Source organism: Sturnus vulgaris, chromosome 3 (assembly GCF_052056855.1).
Source record: "Sturnus vulgaris isolate bStuVul1 chromosome 3, bStuVul1.hap1, whole genome shotgun sequence".
Classification (NCBI taxonomy): Eukaryota; Metazoa; Chordata; class Aves; order Passeriformes; family Sturnidae; genus Sturnus; species Sturnus vulgaris.
The window spans coordinates 83,191,461-83,211,644 of record NC_142245.1 but is presented as its reverse complement, the minus strand read 5'-3'; the positions used below and the strand labels follow the sequence as shown (position 1 = coordinate 83,211,644).

Genomic DNA, 20,184 nt, shown 5'->3' with positions numbered 1-20,184 from the left:
GTTTATACTACATTCAGACTTGTTGGGCTAAAATCGAACTTATGTTCTACTACAAACAATTTGAGTAAGTTATCCAAAAGGGAGAAAGCGTCCTAGATAAAACAACACAGCTTAACTTGTTCAATTTTCCTCTGAAGAGCCTCAAAGGTCCATCAGTTTGAAAACAGAATCAGTCCTAACTGAGACAAATATATTAGATTTCCAAAGAGTCAGTTTTACCTTTAAAATAATTCATGGCTTAATTAAAAAAAACCAAACAACAAAAACAAAAGCAAAAACACCCCAACTTGCCTGACTTTCCTGACCCTGCAGTAGTATTAGGCTTTGTAATTAAAGGCTTTATAGTTAAAGGCTTTGCTGCTGAAGAAGTAGATGGTTGCTCTGTAACAGCCACATCTGTTATGCCCCTATTGCTTCGAGTCCGCACAAGGGAGGAGGAGGAGGAGCCCTCAGCGGCTTTTCCATTCATCTGAGGCGGAGCGTGTCTCAGTGCTGTCGACCGTGCAGGTGCAGAAGATGATGAAGTGGCAGAGGTTTCTGCCTTCAGCTGAGGTTTTATTAATCTCCTCTTCCTTTCAGGGCTGCAAAAGGAGTAACAATTTGTATCCTGGATGACCACCTTGTCATTTTACAGGAAGAAATAAAATTAAATGCTAGTGTCTGAGATTGTGGGAGTAAAACAATCACCTCTGCATGAAGTATGTTAAAAATATGGCATTTACTGTGGAAATTCATGTAAGTTGTGAGCTTCTGGAAAGTGAATCTTTACAATAAATACTATAGTTATATGACAAAGCATGATGCCATCACTATCCTAACGATGCTGTTTTACTGTACACATTTAGCAGTTATTTGAATTTTAAGCACTTACACTAGGATAGCTTTAAGTAAAGTTTAAAACTCTTCCACATCATAGGGACTTGCATGTCAAAGCTACCATTCTGCAATATAGGGAATAGTAAAGGAAGTATTAAGAAAAAAACACACTAAGTTTTATTGTTTAGGTATGTCAAAATTTCACAGCATTTCATGAATACTGTAAATGAATTAATGTACCTGGATGCAACACTACTGGAAACTGAGCTGCTTCTACTTCTTTTTTTCCTTCGTTTCTTTATTGTATTTCTTTTATGAAAGCGTAGGGCAGATTTATAGTCTGATAAAATAGAACTTATGTGTTCTTCAAAGAAAGCAGAAAGGCGCAAGCTCATGCTGTAGATCTAAAAAAGAAAAGCCAGTAAACAAGTTGTATACTTCTCCAAAGCATCTTTTTACTTATTTATCACCGAACAATAGCTAGAAAAGTAAAAAAGTTAGAAATGTTTTAGGGACATTTACAATCTGCCTCAACAAATATATACTAACCCATGTGTAGGTTTGCTTTAACTATTTTCATGGTTCTGAAAAGTGTGTCACAACTGAAGATGACACAGAAAAGGAAAAATTGGAAAAGCCAGCTTTTCAGTTGTCTTTCTAGGATGTATCCCTTTCTAGTTTCAACAGAATTGACAAAGAGAGATCCTTAATGCAATTTTGCTGTATCATACCTAGAGTCAAGAAATCTTATTTTCTGCTCTAATAAGTTGCATCCTTATATTTAAACATCAGTCTATTCCTTTTATAGATGAATCAATACTGCAAGTAAGTTGGTTGCAACAGGTACAATAAATGTATTGGAATTACGTAGTTGCACTTTTTTTTCCCATCTCTAGACTTGGATGATTTACAGAGACTCCCAAATTCAGTAGCTCTCTTCTCACTACAATTATAAGGGGACTCGCTTGGGGGCCCTATCTCTGGGGAGTATTTTAGATCCTTTTGGCCCTCAGGCCTCTCTCCTCCACAGGAGCACAGGGGACTCCTGTGCCGAGGGCTTATCACCCTCCACAAGTTGCTATTAATTCTGGAAACAGAACAAACACCCAAGTGACCTGTCTAGGTATTTTGAGGAGACACAGCACATTCTATGAAACACAGAGACAATATTGAACCAGTTCCTACTTAATGACACACCAAACCATCTGAGCACAAGGCTGGATAGGTTTGATGGATTCTGCATGTTACTGGAGATGGCATGCAGAGGAATGTGCGTCTGATGTGCCAAGTTAAAAAAAAGAAACTGATTACTTTAGGTTTACTGTTCAAGAAAGCATTGATGATAAAGATGCTAAAAATATAAGTGCATGACATACTAATAACATCAGATTCAACTACATGTTGCATGCACTGAAAGCACATCAGTTCTAGAATATTAAAACTCTTGACATAAACTTCTACTTCTGAGTAAAACAAAAAAAGACAAATTTATTACTATACCAGTCTGTTTGAAAGAAACATGAAAGAAATAAAAATGACAAAGGAATGTATGAAACCACACAAAGCTAATGTCAGGTATGATGAGGTCAAGGAGAAAAACCACAAAAGAATCCAGACCTGCCCCAAAAGCCCTGCCATTTGCTGCAACTGAAAGAGTAATTCTTTCATGGAGTATGGCAGCCTCAACAGTGAGTGGGCCTGTCTGCTACTGATTGGAGAGTAATCACTGATCCTGCTAGTCACCTACTAAAAATTTTGTGCCTAAGTCTTAAAACAATGAAGTCCTAATGATTAACTTGCTATTTAGAACAGCCAAACATAAAAGCTGTTAATAATTCTGGTCTTAAAACCTAACACACATTAGTAGAAGAAAAGCTACACAGAAGCCTTGAACCTGTGTAAATATGCATCTATAATTTAACTGCTATCAGATACTGCACCTAAGCAGGATATCTCAGTACAAACAGCTTTGTAAGCTGACACTTTATGTAAACTGTCCTGTGTCCCAGAAATCCTGAGCTTCATTACAATCCTAATGCATAGTGGTGAACAGTACAGAATTTCAACATCCTCTGCTACTTACGTGGATATTTCAGTTTGTGGCAACCTTCAAAGTGGAGGGGCTCCCTGTGTTTTTGTTTTGAAAATCTGGTTTCTTCCCCAAAATATCATTTAAATTTCACTCTTGTACTCATAATCCTTCTTCTACTGAACTTTTCTTCCATGTGCTTTCCCTTTAGACCCACTTTCAAATATTTACTTTTGAAACACACATGCAGAACGTCAGAATTTTTGGTATTTAAAGAGCACATGTTTCTTTCCCTTCAAATACAAAGCTGTAGAAGTTTCTCAGAAATATTCATATTTTAAGATTAGAAATAATTAAACTTGTCTTTTTAAAACTATCAAATTACACTGTCTCTTTTAGATATGTGTTCTTTCAAACAACAATGGAAAACAATTAAATCTTACCCTTGATCTTTTACTTGGTGTATAGGCCTTGGAATTGCTGAAAATAAGTCTCACATCTTTACATAACTCCATTGGTGACTCGTAGTTGCCAGCTTCCAGTGTTTCTCTAACAGTAGCAAAGTCCATAGGAGTGTCAATAATATCTCTATAATCCTGTTTAGAAATAGCAAAGCATTTTATTAAAATTTTTTCCAAGCCTTAATGTATCATTTTCATTAGGATGAGTTTGATAAACCAAAATGTCCTCTTTAAACGATACTTTTAAAAATAAGGGCATAAAGACTGCTGAAGACATTTTTCCCCTTTCCACAAATACACAATATATCTCCTTGCAGACATACTCAGCAGGGTCAAGGTTAGAAGTTAACTGATAAACGATTTAATTCATTTTATAAACCGATTTACTGAAATGCAGAGCTCAGAATTTAGTGTCCTAAGGGCTGCATTACTGACACACTGACATGAAGATAACAGTGGTATGAAAGTGTGACTACAAGCCTTCTGGGTGGCTTAGCCGCTCAAACTCAGGAGTAAGACTAATACTGTTCTTATATATTAGCTTTAAATATGAAGTTTGAATACTTGAATCTCATCAGAGGCTCATCACATCCTTTCTGAAACCTAAGCAGTTTCCCAAATGGAGACCTGACAATTTATTAATGTAATGAAGTATTAAAAACTCCACAGGCTTAGGTAGGACCCAATTCAAGCCAATGACAGAACATTTTTCCAGGCTATGGAAGAAATAGAGACATGTCCATACAAGAAAAAGCTTAAATACCAAATTTAACTAAAAAGTTTAAGTTAATCCATCAGTGCAAATAGAAGTGGAATAGGAGTGCCTCTACATGTTAAACAGGCTTATGACACCAGGGAGCAGTGTGTTTCATGCCTAAGCTTAGCAGAGTGCTCTCTATCAGCTAATTTGAGGATCTCAAACACATAAGACCACTTGTAGTTGGCCACAGCATAAAGTTTAGGTTACTTCAAAAATAATGGTACCCAGTGGCTGCAGAAGTGTCAAGACAGATCTATTGGTGACTTACAAAAGAGAAGCATTTCTTTTCTCTAATTGAGACAGTTAATTTCACCCAAGTTAATTACCCTGGATATTTTACAGAACTTAAGATAGGCTAGAATGAAAGCAAGCAAAATCTTTTCTTTATTTACTTGAAGTTTTATATGCATGTCATATATATGACCATTTTTCAGTCAGAAAAGGAAAGACATCTTAATTGCAAAAGCTGTTATTTACTTTAAAAGCCGTAATTTACTTAATAACATAAGCATCCCTGAATACAAAATATTTTCCAACAAAAGTATCTGAGGGAGCAGAGAAGTATTATTTGTTTTGAAATTAGCTGAAAAAACAGTAAACATTATTAAACAAGTGACAATGAAGTGCTGAAAAGAATTCTGTCACTACAGCTGCCTGAAGATTCAATTGAAAGAACTGAAAAAATGGTCAAAGTTAAAAAAAACTAAACAAACCAACCCACCACTTAACAATTGGATTATAACCAGTCGTCTTGTTCTAAAATACTCACTGGATACTCAAGAAGATCCACTGGCTGTCGAAATGGTTCAGAGTCTTCACACTGAAAAATGAGATTCAGCAGCTCCTGGCATTGCTTCTTCCATGACTGAATGTCATATGACTGAGCCCTGTTACGAAGCCGACGCTTCGGCTGATGATCCTGAAATGACAATATTGCCTGGTATATATTAAATAAACTAGCTGCTTTTACAAAATCTAATGGAAAAGTTACTCACAGGATATAAATGAATTCACAACATGCAGCAGCATAGACAGAAATATTTTTACATTGAACAGCTCAGAAGAACAACAGATCACTAAGTTCAAAACTTTCAAAAAGCTGACATTACACAATACTAGAAACATTACACTCTACTGTTGACAAATACAGTCTAGCAATTGTAGTACTAAAAATATAAATTTAAAAATTTTAAAACCTTTACCTTTCTTTTTCTAGTGGAAGTCCCTGGCACATTTGTATCTTTCTCTTCTTCCTTTGAGCAAGATAATGAGTCGCATAAAAAGGTTAAAAAATATAAGCATATATGAGTAGTCAAGTTCTTTTATACTTTAAACTTTTAATTTGACTCTTTCCAACCCTACCCCCATCCCTCTGAGAAGCATGTCATGTGACTGTCAATTCTGAGAACCTCTCAGAAGTCTAAGCAGCATACTCCAGCAAACTATCAAAGCTCTCTGGACTAAAGGAAGAGAGGAGGCTGGATTTTCACCCAGTTTTCTAGCTGACAAGAAGAAACATTGTCCTGACAGAAAAGTAGACTCCACTTCCCAGCAGTGACTGAAACCAGTACTTTGGTCTTCCACAGGACAAACAGCAGTCTTGTTTCTCCAGTGTATCAATGCCAATGCCCAACACACAACCACTTACCTCATCAGAGTCAGACAACACTTTCTTCTTCATTGCATTGTATAATGGAATTATGTCATAGCAGCTCTGGTCTCTGTAAAAAGAAACGCAAGCAAATGTTTATTTTCTGTCATCACCTGTGGAATCAAATGTAATTTGCCTAGGAAAAGGAAAATATTTATGAAGCCATCCCAAATAAAATGAGAATGTGTTTAGTGCTAAATGAATATTAAGAGTACTGAAGCAATAAGTCAAGCTAACCATCTGCTCAAAAAGTTGTAAAACATAGATCACTTAACAGTGTGAATGTTTTAAAATTAAAAATCATAATCCTTTACCATGGATTTGTCAGCATCAGAAAAATCTAATCCTATACTATAAAAGGTTTGAGGCCCACCTAGCTTTGCAAGGAGCATAACAGTACATTTATTGTACAAAAGTGCAATTTAATAATTCAGTTTAGCACCCACAATGTATAACACTTGAAATGCAAGTGTGTAAGGACTAACTGTTACTATTGCGTAAACCTGCATAATTAAATCAGCAAAACACACTGATTTTCAACTCTTGATTAACATATAAAACTCCTCTACAAAGGAGAAAGCTCGAAGGTGTTCTATTGTTTAGCAATACAAACCACTGGGAAGAAAAGTGGTTTGTAACACTTCTACCACTTGTAACTGTAAACACTCAGCAAACTCCACCCCAGGATCAGAATCTATAATACGGGTTACTGCCGTTACCACTAGGACAGCTGTGAGAGAAGGTAAAAGAAGATAAACTAACTGGAACGCCCACCCCCCCATTTTCAGCTCTTTAGGACACTTGAGTAATTGAAGAAACTAAGACATAGAGTCTCAGAGGCATCTAGATATTTCACTCTCATCAGAATCATGGGCATTACTTTCCATTGTCTAGGCCTTCTACCTTACAGTTACAACCATAAAATCTGGACTTTACATGAATTGCTAGTTCATTTAAATTAGTATATTAATAGACTCAAGCTATAGGCCATTATTAAATAAGGATATCCAAGAATATCCACTAATTTAGCTAAGCCAATTAAAAACATACACTTTGAAAAACTCTGAGCTACATACACTTTGAAAAACCCTGAGCTGCTTAATTAAATCAGAAAAAACCCATGTAGGACAAAGATGTTAAAGAACAAAATTAGTAACAGAAAGCCCTTTAGATATGCATCTCTTCCTAATGGTGTATATTTCACTAAAATTTTTAACATCTAAAGCAGTTAAGTGTTTTACATTCTCCAGCAAATATCAGAAATCACAGGCACTGAAGAAATTGAACATTTATTTATGGAGTCAAAGTCCTAGATTTCCAAATACTAAGGAAAGTTCTAATGCTTTTTTAAGAACACTAAATAAACAAGAACTAGATTCAATTTAAAAGTGACAAACTAAATCACTAAAAATGTCACAATTCTTGTTAAACTAATGAAGTATGTGTCTACAAGGTGGAAACAGCAGTGCTCATTGTGTACAAGCAAACCAAGGCAGTGGGCAGAGTAATTCTTACAAACTTCAGATCTGCAGATGTGTCAACTGACTGAAAAATCTTTAGTATTTGTCATTGAGTTTGTCTATAGATAATAATATATTGTTTGAAAGACAGCTACAACTTCAATCGTCTATGAAGCCTTTAATTTTTACTTTGCATACATATAAAACGTTATTTTCAAACCTACTATAAATTGTAATCTAGAATTGTAATCTAATTTTAGAATTATGTTAACATAGCCAGTATTTAAATTCAAAATTAGAACACCTAACTTACCAATTAATATATCTGTAACTCCATGAAGATACTCAAACCCTTTTTTATCATTTAGGAGAAAGTCTCTCAAAAGAAAATGCCATGCCAATCTATGACACTCAAATGTATTACAGAACTTGTTTTGCAAACTTATGAATTCCTTGTCAACATAAACTCTGTTCTATTCTGCCCCAACAGCAGACAACAGGTTTATTTAAAGTGCAGAACTATCTTACTTTAGAATTCAGATCTGAAAACGCTCTTACCTCAGTAAGAGACAGGAATAACAACAAACCTACTAAAGCAACTCACTTTATGAAGTGTAGCAGAAGATCTGTGACAAATTTGGCAGATTTGACAATAGGACTTCCGGGTTCATTAAACGTGCGGGTATTGTGTTCGATGTACCGCACTTCCCACATTAAGGAAGAAAGGCGCCTGTATGGAAACAGTTGGCAGAAAAGGGACAAGAAATAAGGACAATTTCTAGCAGTGTATGGGAACAGGGGAGGAAAAGTTACATCCTTCTCATTCACTGCTGTTTTTCGTTACATCAGAAAATGTGCACATCGGATGTGCTGCCCTAAGTGAGCAGCAGCAGGCAGCTTCCTCAGCTTCCCATTTTCATGTTGTACTCTGTGGTAATCTATACAAATGGCTTTAAGAACATACAGCTGAAACTCCTCAGGAAAATTCAGCTGTGACACTTCAGCTTTTATGATTCCTTTATGACATATAGAACCCATCCTATATGGCCTTTGAACTCAGTTAAGGATTAACAAAATAGTAATAAAAATGTTTTAGAGTATACCTTTTTCTGACATAGACAACAACCAGATTTCCCGATTTAATAACCTAACTATAGAAGTCACATTATAAAAAATTATGCACAAAAGCAGAATAACTGAAAAAAATAGATCCAAACCTAAAGAAAATAAAATAAAGAGATAGTAAAGACTCTGACATCATAAAAGTTACAAGTAAAAAAGCTTAAAGTAAAAAAAAGCCTCATGAAAAACTACCAAAAATCAAAAGTGATCTGAACAATCCACTAAATGCAAAACGAAAAAAGAAATTAAAAAAAAAAAAATCACTGAAAAGCACAACAGTGTGGTTGCTTATTACCTAACTAGCCTCGGCAATAAAAAAATTGGCAATAAAGTCCAATTTATTGAAGGTGTGCTGATTACCAAAAATAACTGCTTGCTCTTTTGATAAGAGAAACAAAATCTAGCAAAAAGTTCTCTCCATCTGACAGCAAAGCTGTGCATTATAGAAGAGAAAGCTGGAGTACCTCATATAACACAATAAACATAGAATTCAATATTGCAATAGAGTGATAAAAACCAGAGATGCTTTTTTGAAAATGAGAAAGCAAATTTATTTTAGGATTCAATCTTCTTTTAGCATAAATAAAGCACTAAAAGTGAACTTCGAAATTTGGCCCAAAACAAAATCCTAGCCATGTTTATTCAAAAGAAACGAAAGTGACACTGATTTTAAAACAAGAAATAGAACAAGAACTTAAGGAAACTGAAGCAATTTAGAGAACTATACTCCTATATAGATATTTACTAAAACAAACAAACAAAAACCCACAGCAATAGCAACGACAGTTTAGGAAAACATCAAAACAGTATAAAAAAGTATGAACTTATTTTTGTTGCTGTACAACATCTCAGAAGTTCAACATCAATAATTTAAGAAATCAGATTCTGCGTAGCTGCTTAAGTGATGCAAGAATAATTTTTAAAGCATATTAGGACAAAAAACACTTGAGATATTTTTAAGGTTTCTCTTATTAAAATTATTTTTTACAAAATATTAAGTGGAAACTTAAACCTTTGAACCAAAAGTCGCTCTACTAACCCAGCAATTTGAATCTCGCATGGAACAAGTAATTTGCATAATCAGGAATTTGAATGCCATGTAGTTCTAAAATACATTTTGGAGATGTTCAATCCTTTTTTGACTTTTAGAAAATGCAAACCTAGATCAAGGATAGATGAAAGAAAGTAAAAGCGCACATCCATGCCCACCTCCTAGTTTGGTAGGACAAGACAAAGAGCTACCAAAAATACAGCTGCTGGTAGATCACAGTAGAACTGAGACTTGGGTCTAACCTGTAAAATCTGCTTTCCAGTCTTTGCTTAATGGTACTGAGGTCTGTGGGATATGCCACAACAGTGCAATACATTGGGTAAGCTTGAAGATCCACTGGTGCCACAAATGCAGAAGCAATATCTAGATGAAAAAAGAAACAAAACAAAACAAAAAACTCCAAGTGTCATATACCACAAAGTTCCATGGCAGTTTCAAGATTCATCCCCTGAAACAAAAGCTATTTCTTCATGCTTGAAATGTATAGCAGTTTTCTAAAAGTAACAGTAACTACTCTAGATATTCCACATGATTTTTGATACTCTATTTAGAGTGCTTGCTGAGGTGGGTACTGTATATCCCGTTGCTGCAGTGACTGGGTTCCCATTCTGTTATGCATGAAGCACCACACTCCCCCCAAAGGCACAGCAAGTGCACATTTGGAATATACACATTTGAAAAGTATAAAAATCATACACAGATGAAGGCATGCAATTCAGTATCATTATTTACAGCATAGGCTCATTTCATTTCACTTTATATTGCTGCTCTCATATCATCAAACAAAGCAATACATTAAATTCCTGCCATAAAAGTTACAGTGCTATTTCAGCCCCTTTAAGATGTGGGTAAAATCCATGCTCAAAGTAAAACAGAAACACTCTCTCCTGTTCCTACCTAAAAGCAAAGAAGCCTTCCAAAACCAATCCAATATAGTGCTAGAGGACTGCTGAGCAATTTATATCTATGCACCTAAACAGCCTTGCTTTTTCCCTCCTGTATTTAGAATCATCATGAGGGCTTAGACACATCATTCTAACATCTTATATCTCAAAGAAAAATACTGCAATACAAAACCAGAAAATCATCTTGAAAAGTCTCAAAAGTCTTTAAAAACAGAAAATAGCTGCTGCTAAAAAAACCCACTCTTCTTCTAAAAGCTGTTTACTTATTCTTTTGAATGTTCTAGCAACTGCTACTTTGTACCAATATGTACCACAACTGCTGTAGCCAAATCCCAAACTAAGTGGTCTGCCATACACCATAATGCAAAATATAAAACCATTACTCTTAGATGGCACATCAAAACCGGTTCAAATTTCATTTCCTCAGTTTGTTTGGGTTTTTTTTAATAAATGTCTAAATGTCTAATTTGTTCTACTGCACTGTACAGATAACTTTGTTTAGGACGTTTCTTAAGGAGCATATCATCAAAGAAACCATATGGGATATACAGGTAAGCAGAATGATTTCAGGAGTTAAGAGGTTTTTGGCTTTTTTGAAACATAAATCTTACCCTGCATTAGGTGCTTCAAAAATCAGTTAAACAAAGTATCTGTAACTTTTATATTTAATGCATGACCACTGTTAGCCCAAAACCTAAGACTGGTGATTGAACCCCTTTTGCTCTCCATACAGACATACAGAATATATAATTCAGCGTGTATTTAGTGATGGATCTCCACCCAGATATCCATCTTTGATCAAGTAAATTTTGCAGTGACGCATTAAACATTTTAACAATTACTTTTTCAGAAGCTGCCTATAAAGAATAATTGCTCCACAACCAAATAGCAAGCAGCTTTCCTAAGGTAATCAATTACTTTTCCCTCAATATTTGGCGTAATTAAGCAAATGTGGGGAAGAAATCAGGAATTAGAAAAGGCCAATACGGGGAAAATCCACACATAGACATTCATTATCTAAGTAAATTTATGCTTTTCTCCTTCCCCCCTCCATCCATCCATAATTTAGTTAATATTCACTTAATCATAAAGGTTTTAACTTTAACCCCAACATGAGATTCTGATAGCTAAAGTTAAAAAAATCAAGTACTTGCTTTTAACATATAAAACCCAAACCCTTAGCATATGCCAAATTATCTACCAAAAAGCAACAGTTACCTTGGGAAACAGGAAAAAATTTAGGTTTCATAAGTACTCACTATAAAAAAAACCTTTAAAATTGTTCAATGAGAAAGTTTTGTTTGAATTAATCAAGAGGTTAAATGTGTATTTTATCACATTCATATCGGTAATTTCAGAAGTGCACATGATCATAGTCTGAAAAATATAAACCAAAAACATTTCTCACATTATTCACAATTTACCTAGAGTCATGAGTTGGTTTATCCCTGCAATAATTCTGTCACAGTCCTCTTCTCGGGTCCTGGAACCCCACTCTCCATCCAAAGGTTTGTAGAGCAGTGTTCTACGTTCATCATCAGTTAAAGGAACACTAGTTCCCAGTTCTTCTGGAAATACAGCTGGAAAGTAATAAGAAAATTAAATAAAACATAAATGTTAGTATCTTGTGTAATACATATACCTGTAAATCAAAGATACCATGTAATCATTTTTACAAATGCATAGCTCTTGATTTGCTCAAAGACATTTCGGATGTATCCAGTATCCTTTCTGTATATTACTCTGTGTTACATTTAAATACTTACAATGCAGTTTGGTGTAGAGGTCCTCCCTGAAGATTTATCCTCTTCTGAATTGCTAATCGTAAAATTTATTTTAGAACCAACTAAGACACTCATTAATCACAGTTAAAACTTCTGTTTTGGTTATGGAGTTATTCTGTGTTCAAAAGCCAATATTCTTGGTAATAAGTTATTTTGGTAAGGAACAGCAGAAGATTTTCAGATGGAGCTTAAGAGAACTTTGTTGCTGCTAAAACATTCTCCAGGTAGTGGTTCTACATTGTCAGTTTTGAGTTCAAATGCTAAAACCACAGTTCCTGAGTATGCAAATTAATAGTGTTATCACCTTAGCATCCTTGAGGACCTACCAATTTTGACAATTTATACTATAACAGCAGATTTTCAAAGTATGATGTTAAGTTGTCCTCTCTAACAATTTTTAAGAAGGTACAACAAATGTTGATATTTGTGAATATAGAAAAAAAAAACAAGTTCAGGTTTAGTTATCTTAATCAGTAGCTATTCTTTATCTGAAAATGGTTTCTCCTTTCTTAAGACAAGAATTGGCCTCTACTAAAAAGTAAATGAGGTCATCTATTTTAATTATTTACTTTAGTCATGTTATCACTCTAACACCTGTATTTTGCTTATGACAAAGAGAAACCTATTAAAAGAAAGATTGAATCAAAATAAAAAGTTGAAATTAACACAATTACAAGTGTAAATAAATAAGAATTATTTATGGTTACTCGAGAGACAATATTATCAAATATTTAATGGAAAAAATGCTGATTCTCTTTTGCTTTTTAACAAGAGTTCTATAAAGTCTTAGAAGAAAACCCAACAACCAACCAACACACTATGGAAGAAGAAATACTACATTCTTGACTGTGAACAGTGTCCGTGCTATGCTGTCCACTCTGCAGCATGTGTATCTGCTACATATGCTGGGCCAGAGGGGGAGAAAAATCCATCTATTACCAAACTCTCTCATAGGCACAGGTTGCATCTGCAATGCACTGAATGTCTGCAAGAATGCTGACATATCTTAGAGCAGCCAGTTTCCTCAAGCTGACCTAGGGCAGGGGTTTACCTCCCTAATTGCACTAAGAGTTATGTTTAACTGCATATTATCTATAACAATTCTTTTATTATTTCTATTTTCAACATAACTCAATTTATCTAGCATGGTTGTTTTTTCACAGTTCTTTTATCCTGATTCACTTTTAGTTTAGAAATTGATTCAAAGATATTCTTTAATAATTCTTTCTTGTGGGCCCTCCTCCCACTCCCCCCAAAAAACAGGATTGTTTATGTAAAACCATATAAGATTTTTTTTTCCTTCTTAAAACACACTTGTAAAACAAATTATATTATTAAGTTAACATACCATTACTTGGTATCAGCTCCATGTCCCAAGGGCTCATCTTCTCAGTATCACCATTGTCCCAGCTTAAAAATAAACACACTTAAATTATCTACTAATATTGCCTCAACAATGTAATTATTTAATGTTTGTAACAAAACTTTAATTTATACACCACAGAATATTATAATAAACTGGTACAGCGAGATGCATGGCTGAATTTAATGAAATTAAGTTTCTCAGTCAGTACTTCAGATGAAGTAACTAATTAACATAAAAAAGATTGAAGAAAAATTTGCTAACCAGACGTTGTAGCACTGAAATAAGCTATCAGGATAATCAGGCTGAAGAGGTTCCTGGCTTTCAATTGTTCCAAACCACCAAGCATCATCTATCACTGACCTGAAACGATCACCTAGGTAAGAACAAAAAATAATTTCATCAATATAAGACATGTTACCCTCCCAGAAAAGCAGTTTTAGATATATCTGGTTTGATCTTAAATACAGAAATCCTTTTGAACATTTACAGCCTCAGCAGGCAAGCATGTAAATGCTCAGTAAAAAAACCAAAACTATCAAATTCTTTCTGAAGATTGTTTTTTAACCAAAATGAAAGTTAATATGACAATTTAGAAAAATAATGATTTTCAAATCTATCTACATATTCTTCACTTACGAATTTATTTCTTAATTTCATATAAAAGGTAAGACATTTCAATGCATTAAGACTCCTTTAAGACTCAAATCTACTTGCATTAAATACTACATGCTACCTTAAAATGACTGAGCACTATGACACTTCTGTATGGGGAATATTTTACAAGCTGCTGAGCTTGTCCTCCTTAGCTTCTGAAGTGCTTTTTCAGCAATGCAAATGTAACTCAAGAGGTTCATTCTCTTTACTATGTAGGCAATCTCACTGATAATAGAATAAAATTTATTAAAGCTTGCTCAAAAAGGTTAGCAAAGTAATTTACTATGACTTGCAATGGCTTCACTACCACAAAGCATTCACACAGCTGAGAAAAAAGGTCAGAAGCATTATTAAAAAAATTACACGTGAGAATATATGTATTACACACCATCACAAATGCTAACATTTTCTACAACACATGCCACAAAATTAAGAAACAATTTTACTGTAATATTCTGTTCAATGCAAGAAAAAATGTAATTTAAGCTCAAGATTCCAAGAACTACACATTTTTATGTTCATGGGATTTGAATATATACACACTCTCAACTGCTGCAATATTTGTTCCATTTCAATATCCACCCTCTGCCCAAATGCTTGCTGAAGATGTCTGAAATACATACTGAAGTTGTCTGAAATAATAGGAAGCAAATATATTCTCAAAAATTGCCTGCTTTCTTTACTGCATTTTTTTTTAAATTTTAAATTTAATGGAACACAAATAATTCAGGACAATTATAAAGCTTCTATTAATAGTCCTAATTGTGCTGAATAGAACCAAGTAAACCTGAAATATCTGAAATGCAAGATCAAAAACATAAATAAGGGTTGATGCTTTATTTTAAAATAATAATTTGTTTTCTGAAGAACTATAAAATTACAGTTTTCCAATATGGCCTTCCCTAGTGATCAGTTTTACAAAGAAACATACATAGGTACAACTAGGAGTGACTTCACTGAGCTGAACATTAAGCAGATCAAAACCACTTAAAGGGGCATATACTGGCAACTGGCCTTCTAAGTTCTCAAGAGCCATAGCATTTTTACAGACAGGATGCTAAAGCAGAAAACAACATGAATCAATTCAGCAGAAAACATCTCCTGAATCACTACGTTCTCCATGTCCTCTGTGCTGCCTCATCTATGCAGAGAGCAGATCAAGATCTCTCAGAAGAAGGTGGCTCGAGTGCAATTTTCCAGAACTGAGTATCCCAGCATAATGCTTGCTTGAAAGTAACAAAAAAGTGTATGTGGAACTCACAGTGGCCACTATGTAAGAAACAGGTATGCACAGCTAAGACAAGCAACTGAAGTTCCAGGAATCCTACTAGAGTAGCTCTTAGCCCAAGCATTAAACTTGAAATTAAACTTCAAGTAAGATAATAATGTAATAAGATAAAGATATGCAATAAATAGGATCTGAATGCAAATAAGAACCTGTAATTTCAAATTTTGTTTGTTACTTCTAAAAGGATTCATACATTAATATCAATTTAATATTAAAAAATATAATAGACATACAAATATTCTTCCCTAAAAACAAAGTCCAAACAACAATAAAAATTCACATTATTTGCATTGGAAGCTTGATATAAGGTCCTGGTATTTCCAATACTTTCAGTGTAGCTTCAATTTATTCCAGACTGCAATTTCTTGAAATACAATACCAGCTCAGGAAGCCTGGCTAGGCTGTTCACAAACAAACTGTGCCAATCATTCTTCTGCTGCTGCCATGATTTTCTGCAAAAGCATGGCATGGCAGAGGAGGACACGACCACAGATCCATAGCCATGAGGAAATAGCAAAGCTTAGTGACCTATTAGTATATCTTCATCAACCTTGTCACTTACGAGATCTTTAAACTGAAATGGTCTTTGAAGAAGAAATCAAGGCTTAGGTTTCTTATAGGATCAGAAGTCTAGGGTCTTTACCAAATTCCCTATAGAATTGAAGATGAGCTGTCTTTCAGCCAACGTAGTGTGAAGTATCAGGTGACATGGAACTTATTCCTGTGGCATCATGTAATTTATACATCTACTGCTAAGGCACACAACCTAAGGATATCAAAGGGCAGGAGATTAATTCATTCCACTACTGAAAGGTGCTCTTTATTGTAGTATGGAAAAGATGACTAGGAAATAGATCTGACTGGAGGGCCTAACAGTCATGGGCATTGTCCCAGTACCCAGTACTCTGAAATAACTGGGCATAGGCAAAGTAAAAAGAATCCAAGTCATTCTCTCGTCACTTGGCAGTTAATTATAACTATATATACTTCAATGAAGCTAAACCACCGAGTTTAGAACAGAATTCAAAAAGTATAAGGAAATGGAAAGAGAATTCTTGTTGTATAATCTAGACATCAATTTGCAATTTTTTAAAAAGCATTCCCATTTTTTCAGTAGAAGTTTCAGAAAGTGGAAAGAAAACAATCCTAGTAGCAATGCAGTTGTAGGAAGGACCTCAATTTAAAAAAAAGAGAGATACAAACAATATATAGACTACAAGAAGTTATCAGCTAGCAATAAGCGCCATATTCCTAAAACCTGTCCCTATTTTCTCTGCAAATATACAACTGAAATTTTCTTTACACTCTCTTTTAAAGATCACCTTCACTATTTTGCATACTTGCTGCCACTTTGGTCAAGGACTAAGCAGAACTCTCCAGCTAACTATAGACAGAGCATAGCCTCTGACTTCAGCACAGTATTAGGATTTCTTTACCATTACCTACTTTTAAGGAAGTTATCATGAAAATAGGTAGACACTTAAAAAAACAAACAAACAAAACCACAGCACACAACTTTCCCCACAACTCACCTATATTCCATCGTCTATGCTTTGCATCATCAAATTGTTGCCTCAAAACTAGGAAATCTATGACATCTGGCATATCATGGTACCTAATTACAACAGAACACATAACTATTAAGCAATAAAACAGCAAAAGTGTAACATAAAGCACTTACATTAAAAAAATTAACACTTCAACATTTGAAAAGCACAAGGTCAATATTAATGTCATTATTTAACTTGCAACCTCAACAATCCCCTGGCCCTCCCTCGTCCAAGAAAACCCCCAATTTGCATACAATATTGTTTTCCTTACTTCATGGTGAAGGCTCCTCCAGTCAGTTTACCCGTATCAGGGTCAAGAAAAGCTAGTTTAAGACAGCAGAGAGTAGGCAATCCCACTTCATACTTAATCCCAACTATTTTCATCAGCTCTTGCTCCTAGAATAAACAAAATACTATGTACCACCACTGAAGTTAATTGAAATAGCTTTTGGAAACATGAAAACATGGATATATTGAATATATTATATTTCTGCCAGATCACATAAAAATCAAGAATCTGAAATTCAGTGTTCCACAATGAGCGATTATTTCACAATGCAGTATGTTTGAAAAATATTTTGCTATGAAGTATAACCATCTCATCTGAACAAGCTGATACAAAAAAATAGTACAGTTTAAGGTCTCATTTCATTTGACTATTAAGTTAAATTTTTCCCTGATCTTGCAATATTAGATTTATTTGTATCAGGGACTTACTTCCATTTGTTTCTTTTTTTTTTTACACGTTAAAATATAAATAAAAAAGAAAAATAAGTCTTACCCGCAATTCCATTTTATGCCATGGTTGTTTCTTGGGATTAATATTATATATTTTGTTCTTCTTAGCCATTACAACATATGCTTCATGACCTTGTCGGAAATAGTAAACCTAAAATGAAATGTGACAATTATCCTACAAAGACTCTGAGGAGCAGAAATGCTAACAAGTCACTGCCATAGAATGTGTGTACTTTCTATTTCACTAACTTTTCAGTCTGTTTTCCTGCCAAAGTCATGGATTCTCAAAAAATTGAGTGGAGGAAAATTTTAAAAGCTGTTACAGAAACATTCACAGAAAAAAAGCAGGAAAGACATGGAGCATTATTTTCTGTATGAACAAAATACCCTAAATTACACGTGAGTGAGACTAACAAAATCAGTAACAAAACCATCCATTTATCATTGCACCATAGAGCAATTCAATGGCAGCAACAAGAACTCCACTAATACATCACTGCAGGACAGTCCTAAGTTAACAATCAAGTATCACTAAATTCACTATCTAATAGCTTATCTTTTTTGAACAAGAAATATACTCTAGAAGGAAAAGTCTTATTGTTCTGGTAAGATTTTGTTATTTGCTTCCATATCACTGAAAAAATAGCCTTACAAAGGCCTGAACAATCTAAAAGAGACATTTCCAGTGATTTTTTTTTTTAATCCTTCCAGTATAAATTTCCATGGTTCAGACATCCAGAGTCTAACAGTTCTACTTTGATCTTGCTGTATATCATACCATATGGATGAATGCTTTTATTATAAGCCATCACTGTAATGAGGCAGTAAGCTGAAACCTAGGAATATGTATTCAAGGAACGAATTTGAAATGCAAAACAGAGGATCCACAAACTAGTTAGAACAAATATCTGATAAATGGCTGTATTCTTGGTATGATGTATGCCAAATAAAAGATCCTCTTTAAGTGTCTCAACATGGGATTTCCATTTAATAGCACACAGGAAAGATAGCCTTAATGTAAAGGTCCAATACAACAACAACAAAATAAAGGAGAGCAGAAATCCCTCTAACTTTTAAAATATACAAATAAACACACTAATATTTGTATTTCTACTTGCTTTCCAAAACTCTTATTATAAAACATAAAGAAGTCTTTGCCAGGTTTCTACATTAACAGTGAATTCAGTGTCATGTGGCAATTTTGAACTTTAAGTGGAGAAGGACTCAGCACCACATTTTTTTTAAATCCCTGTTTTTAGAGTGTTCAATATGCATAATATCCTCATGGGGACAAAACACACAGCATCTACAAAAGGCAAGAAAAAAGTGAGAATCTTCTAGGCACTGTCAGAATCTATCTGTCAGGAAAAGGAACAGAGGTTACTGAGACACATCTGAAGGCAAATTTACATTACACTCTCAACACTGTGATGATTGTTTCCCATACATTCCAGTGAATCAAAACAAAAAAAAGTGCACAGGCTACAGACAGTCTCTGCTACACTTCGTGTTTCTGTTAAACCACTACATAAATTCAACACAGTGTTTACAGAAGTGAAATATTCTTTATTTTGCAAATGGCTCTAAGCATTGCATCTTCTGTCAGAAGAACAAACTGGGAAGACATCTGTGAAAAAAAGAGAATTCATGTCTTTTCCCAGGAAATAATATTGTTATTCTTGATGAATTCCTACTTCTGCATGTTTGCTGTAGTACCCAGACAAAACTGTTTTTTATCATGTTAAGGGCAGAACACTCCAACAAACATGCCTTGCATTTGGATATTCAGACAGCAAAGTTGTAACCCCATCTCTCTGGTGTTTCCATCGTTCCTCAAGACACAGGGCAGAGATCTGTAAACAGCACTACTCAGAAAGAGAAATGGGCTGGTATGTGCTATTCTTATACACTAAGTGTAACTAAATATAGCACTACTGTTTTTTCCTACTTGTTTGTACAGCTTGAGAACATATTTGAAATATATCTCCCCCTAAATCTTATAAAACATATCTATAATCCAACAAAATGTTGGAAGGCCACACAGTATCTCGTCTCACAACATTTTTCTAATTAAAACAACCATTTATTTATATGAATCTCAAAAGTAACTTTCTAGATAAATAATTTATTTTCACCTAATAAGTAAATCCGGGGAAGGCAAATATCAGAGATAGAATTTCAGACAGAGCGGCTGGATTACATACTCTCTATTGGTACAATTATTCCTACTTTCCAGGCACAGGACACAAAACTTCCTGTTCTCCCATATAAAGCATTTTCAGTAAAAGGATGTACCCTACTTAGATATTCCTAGTACACACTGTACATGCTATTCAGCAGATGCCAAATCAAACACAACTGTTTATCTTACTAAACCAATACGATGTTAAAGTCTCCTGAGCAGTATGGTCCTGATAAATCCTTGGCTGCTTCACTGTATCCAGATGGTATCAGGCACCAAATATATTTATTTGGACTTGATCTTTTGAACAGCAGAGTCTCCAAAACATGCTTACTGGAGGGTATAAATCCATAAGCATTTTCTCTAG

The 20,184-nt window shown here is 34.5% G+C and overlaps 1 protein-coding gene across 2 annotated transcripts in view; it reads right to left on the bottom strand.

Moving 5' to 3' along the window:
- PHIP (PHIP subunit of CUL4-Ring ligase complex) overlaps nt 1–20,184 on the bottom strand; it is a 106,803-nt gene that overhangs the window by 8,192 nt on the left and 78,427 nt on the right. For both annotated transcript variants that reach the window (XM_014870196.2, XM_014870197.2), the window contains exons 25-38: nt 17,679–17,786; nt 17,169–17,293; nt 16,880–16,962; nt 13,667–13,778; nt 13,388–13,449; nt 11,680–11,835; nt 9,593–9,713; nt 7,782–7,907; nt 5,715–5,787; nt 5,269–5,319; nt 4,836–4,985; nt 3,289–3,441; nt 1,057–1,220; nt 292–581 (exon numbers count right to left, since the gene is read on the bottom strand). In XM_014870196.2, the coding sequence (XP_014725682.1) occupies nt 292–581; nt 1,057–1,220; nt 3,289–3,441; nt 4,836–4,985; nt 5,269–5,319; nt 5,715–5,787; nt 7,782–7,907; nt 9,593–9,713; nt 11,680–11,835; nt 13,388–13,449; nt 13,667–13,778; nt 16,880–16,962; nt 17,169–17,293; nt 17,679–17,786 (1,774 nt within the window). The remainder of the gene's footprint in view (nt 1–291; nt 582–1,056; nt 1,221–3,288; nt 3,442–4,835; nt 4,986–5,268; nt 5,320–5,714; nt 5,788–7,781; nt 7,908–9,592; nt 9,714–11,679; nt 11,836–13,387; nt 13,450–13,666; nt 13,779–16,879; nt 16,963–17,168; nt 17,294–17,678; nt 17,787–20,184) is intronic.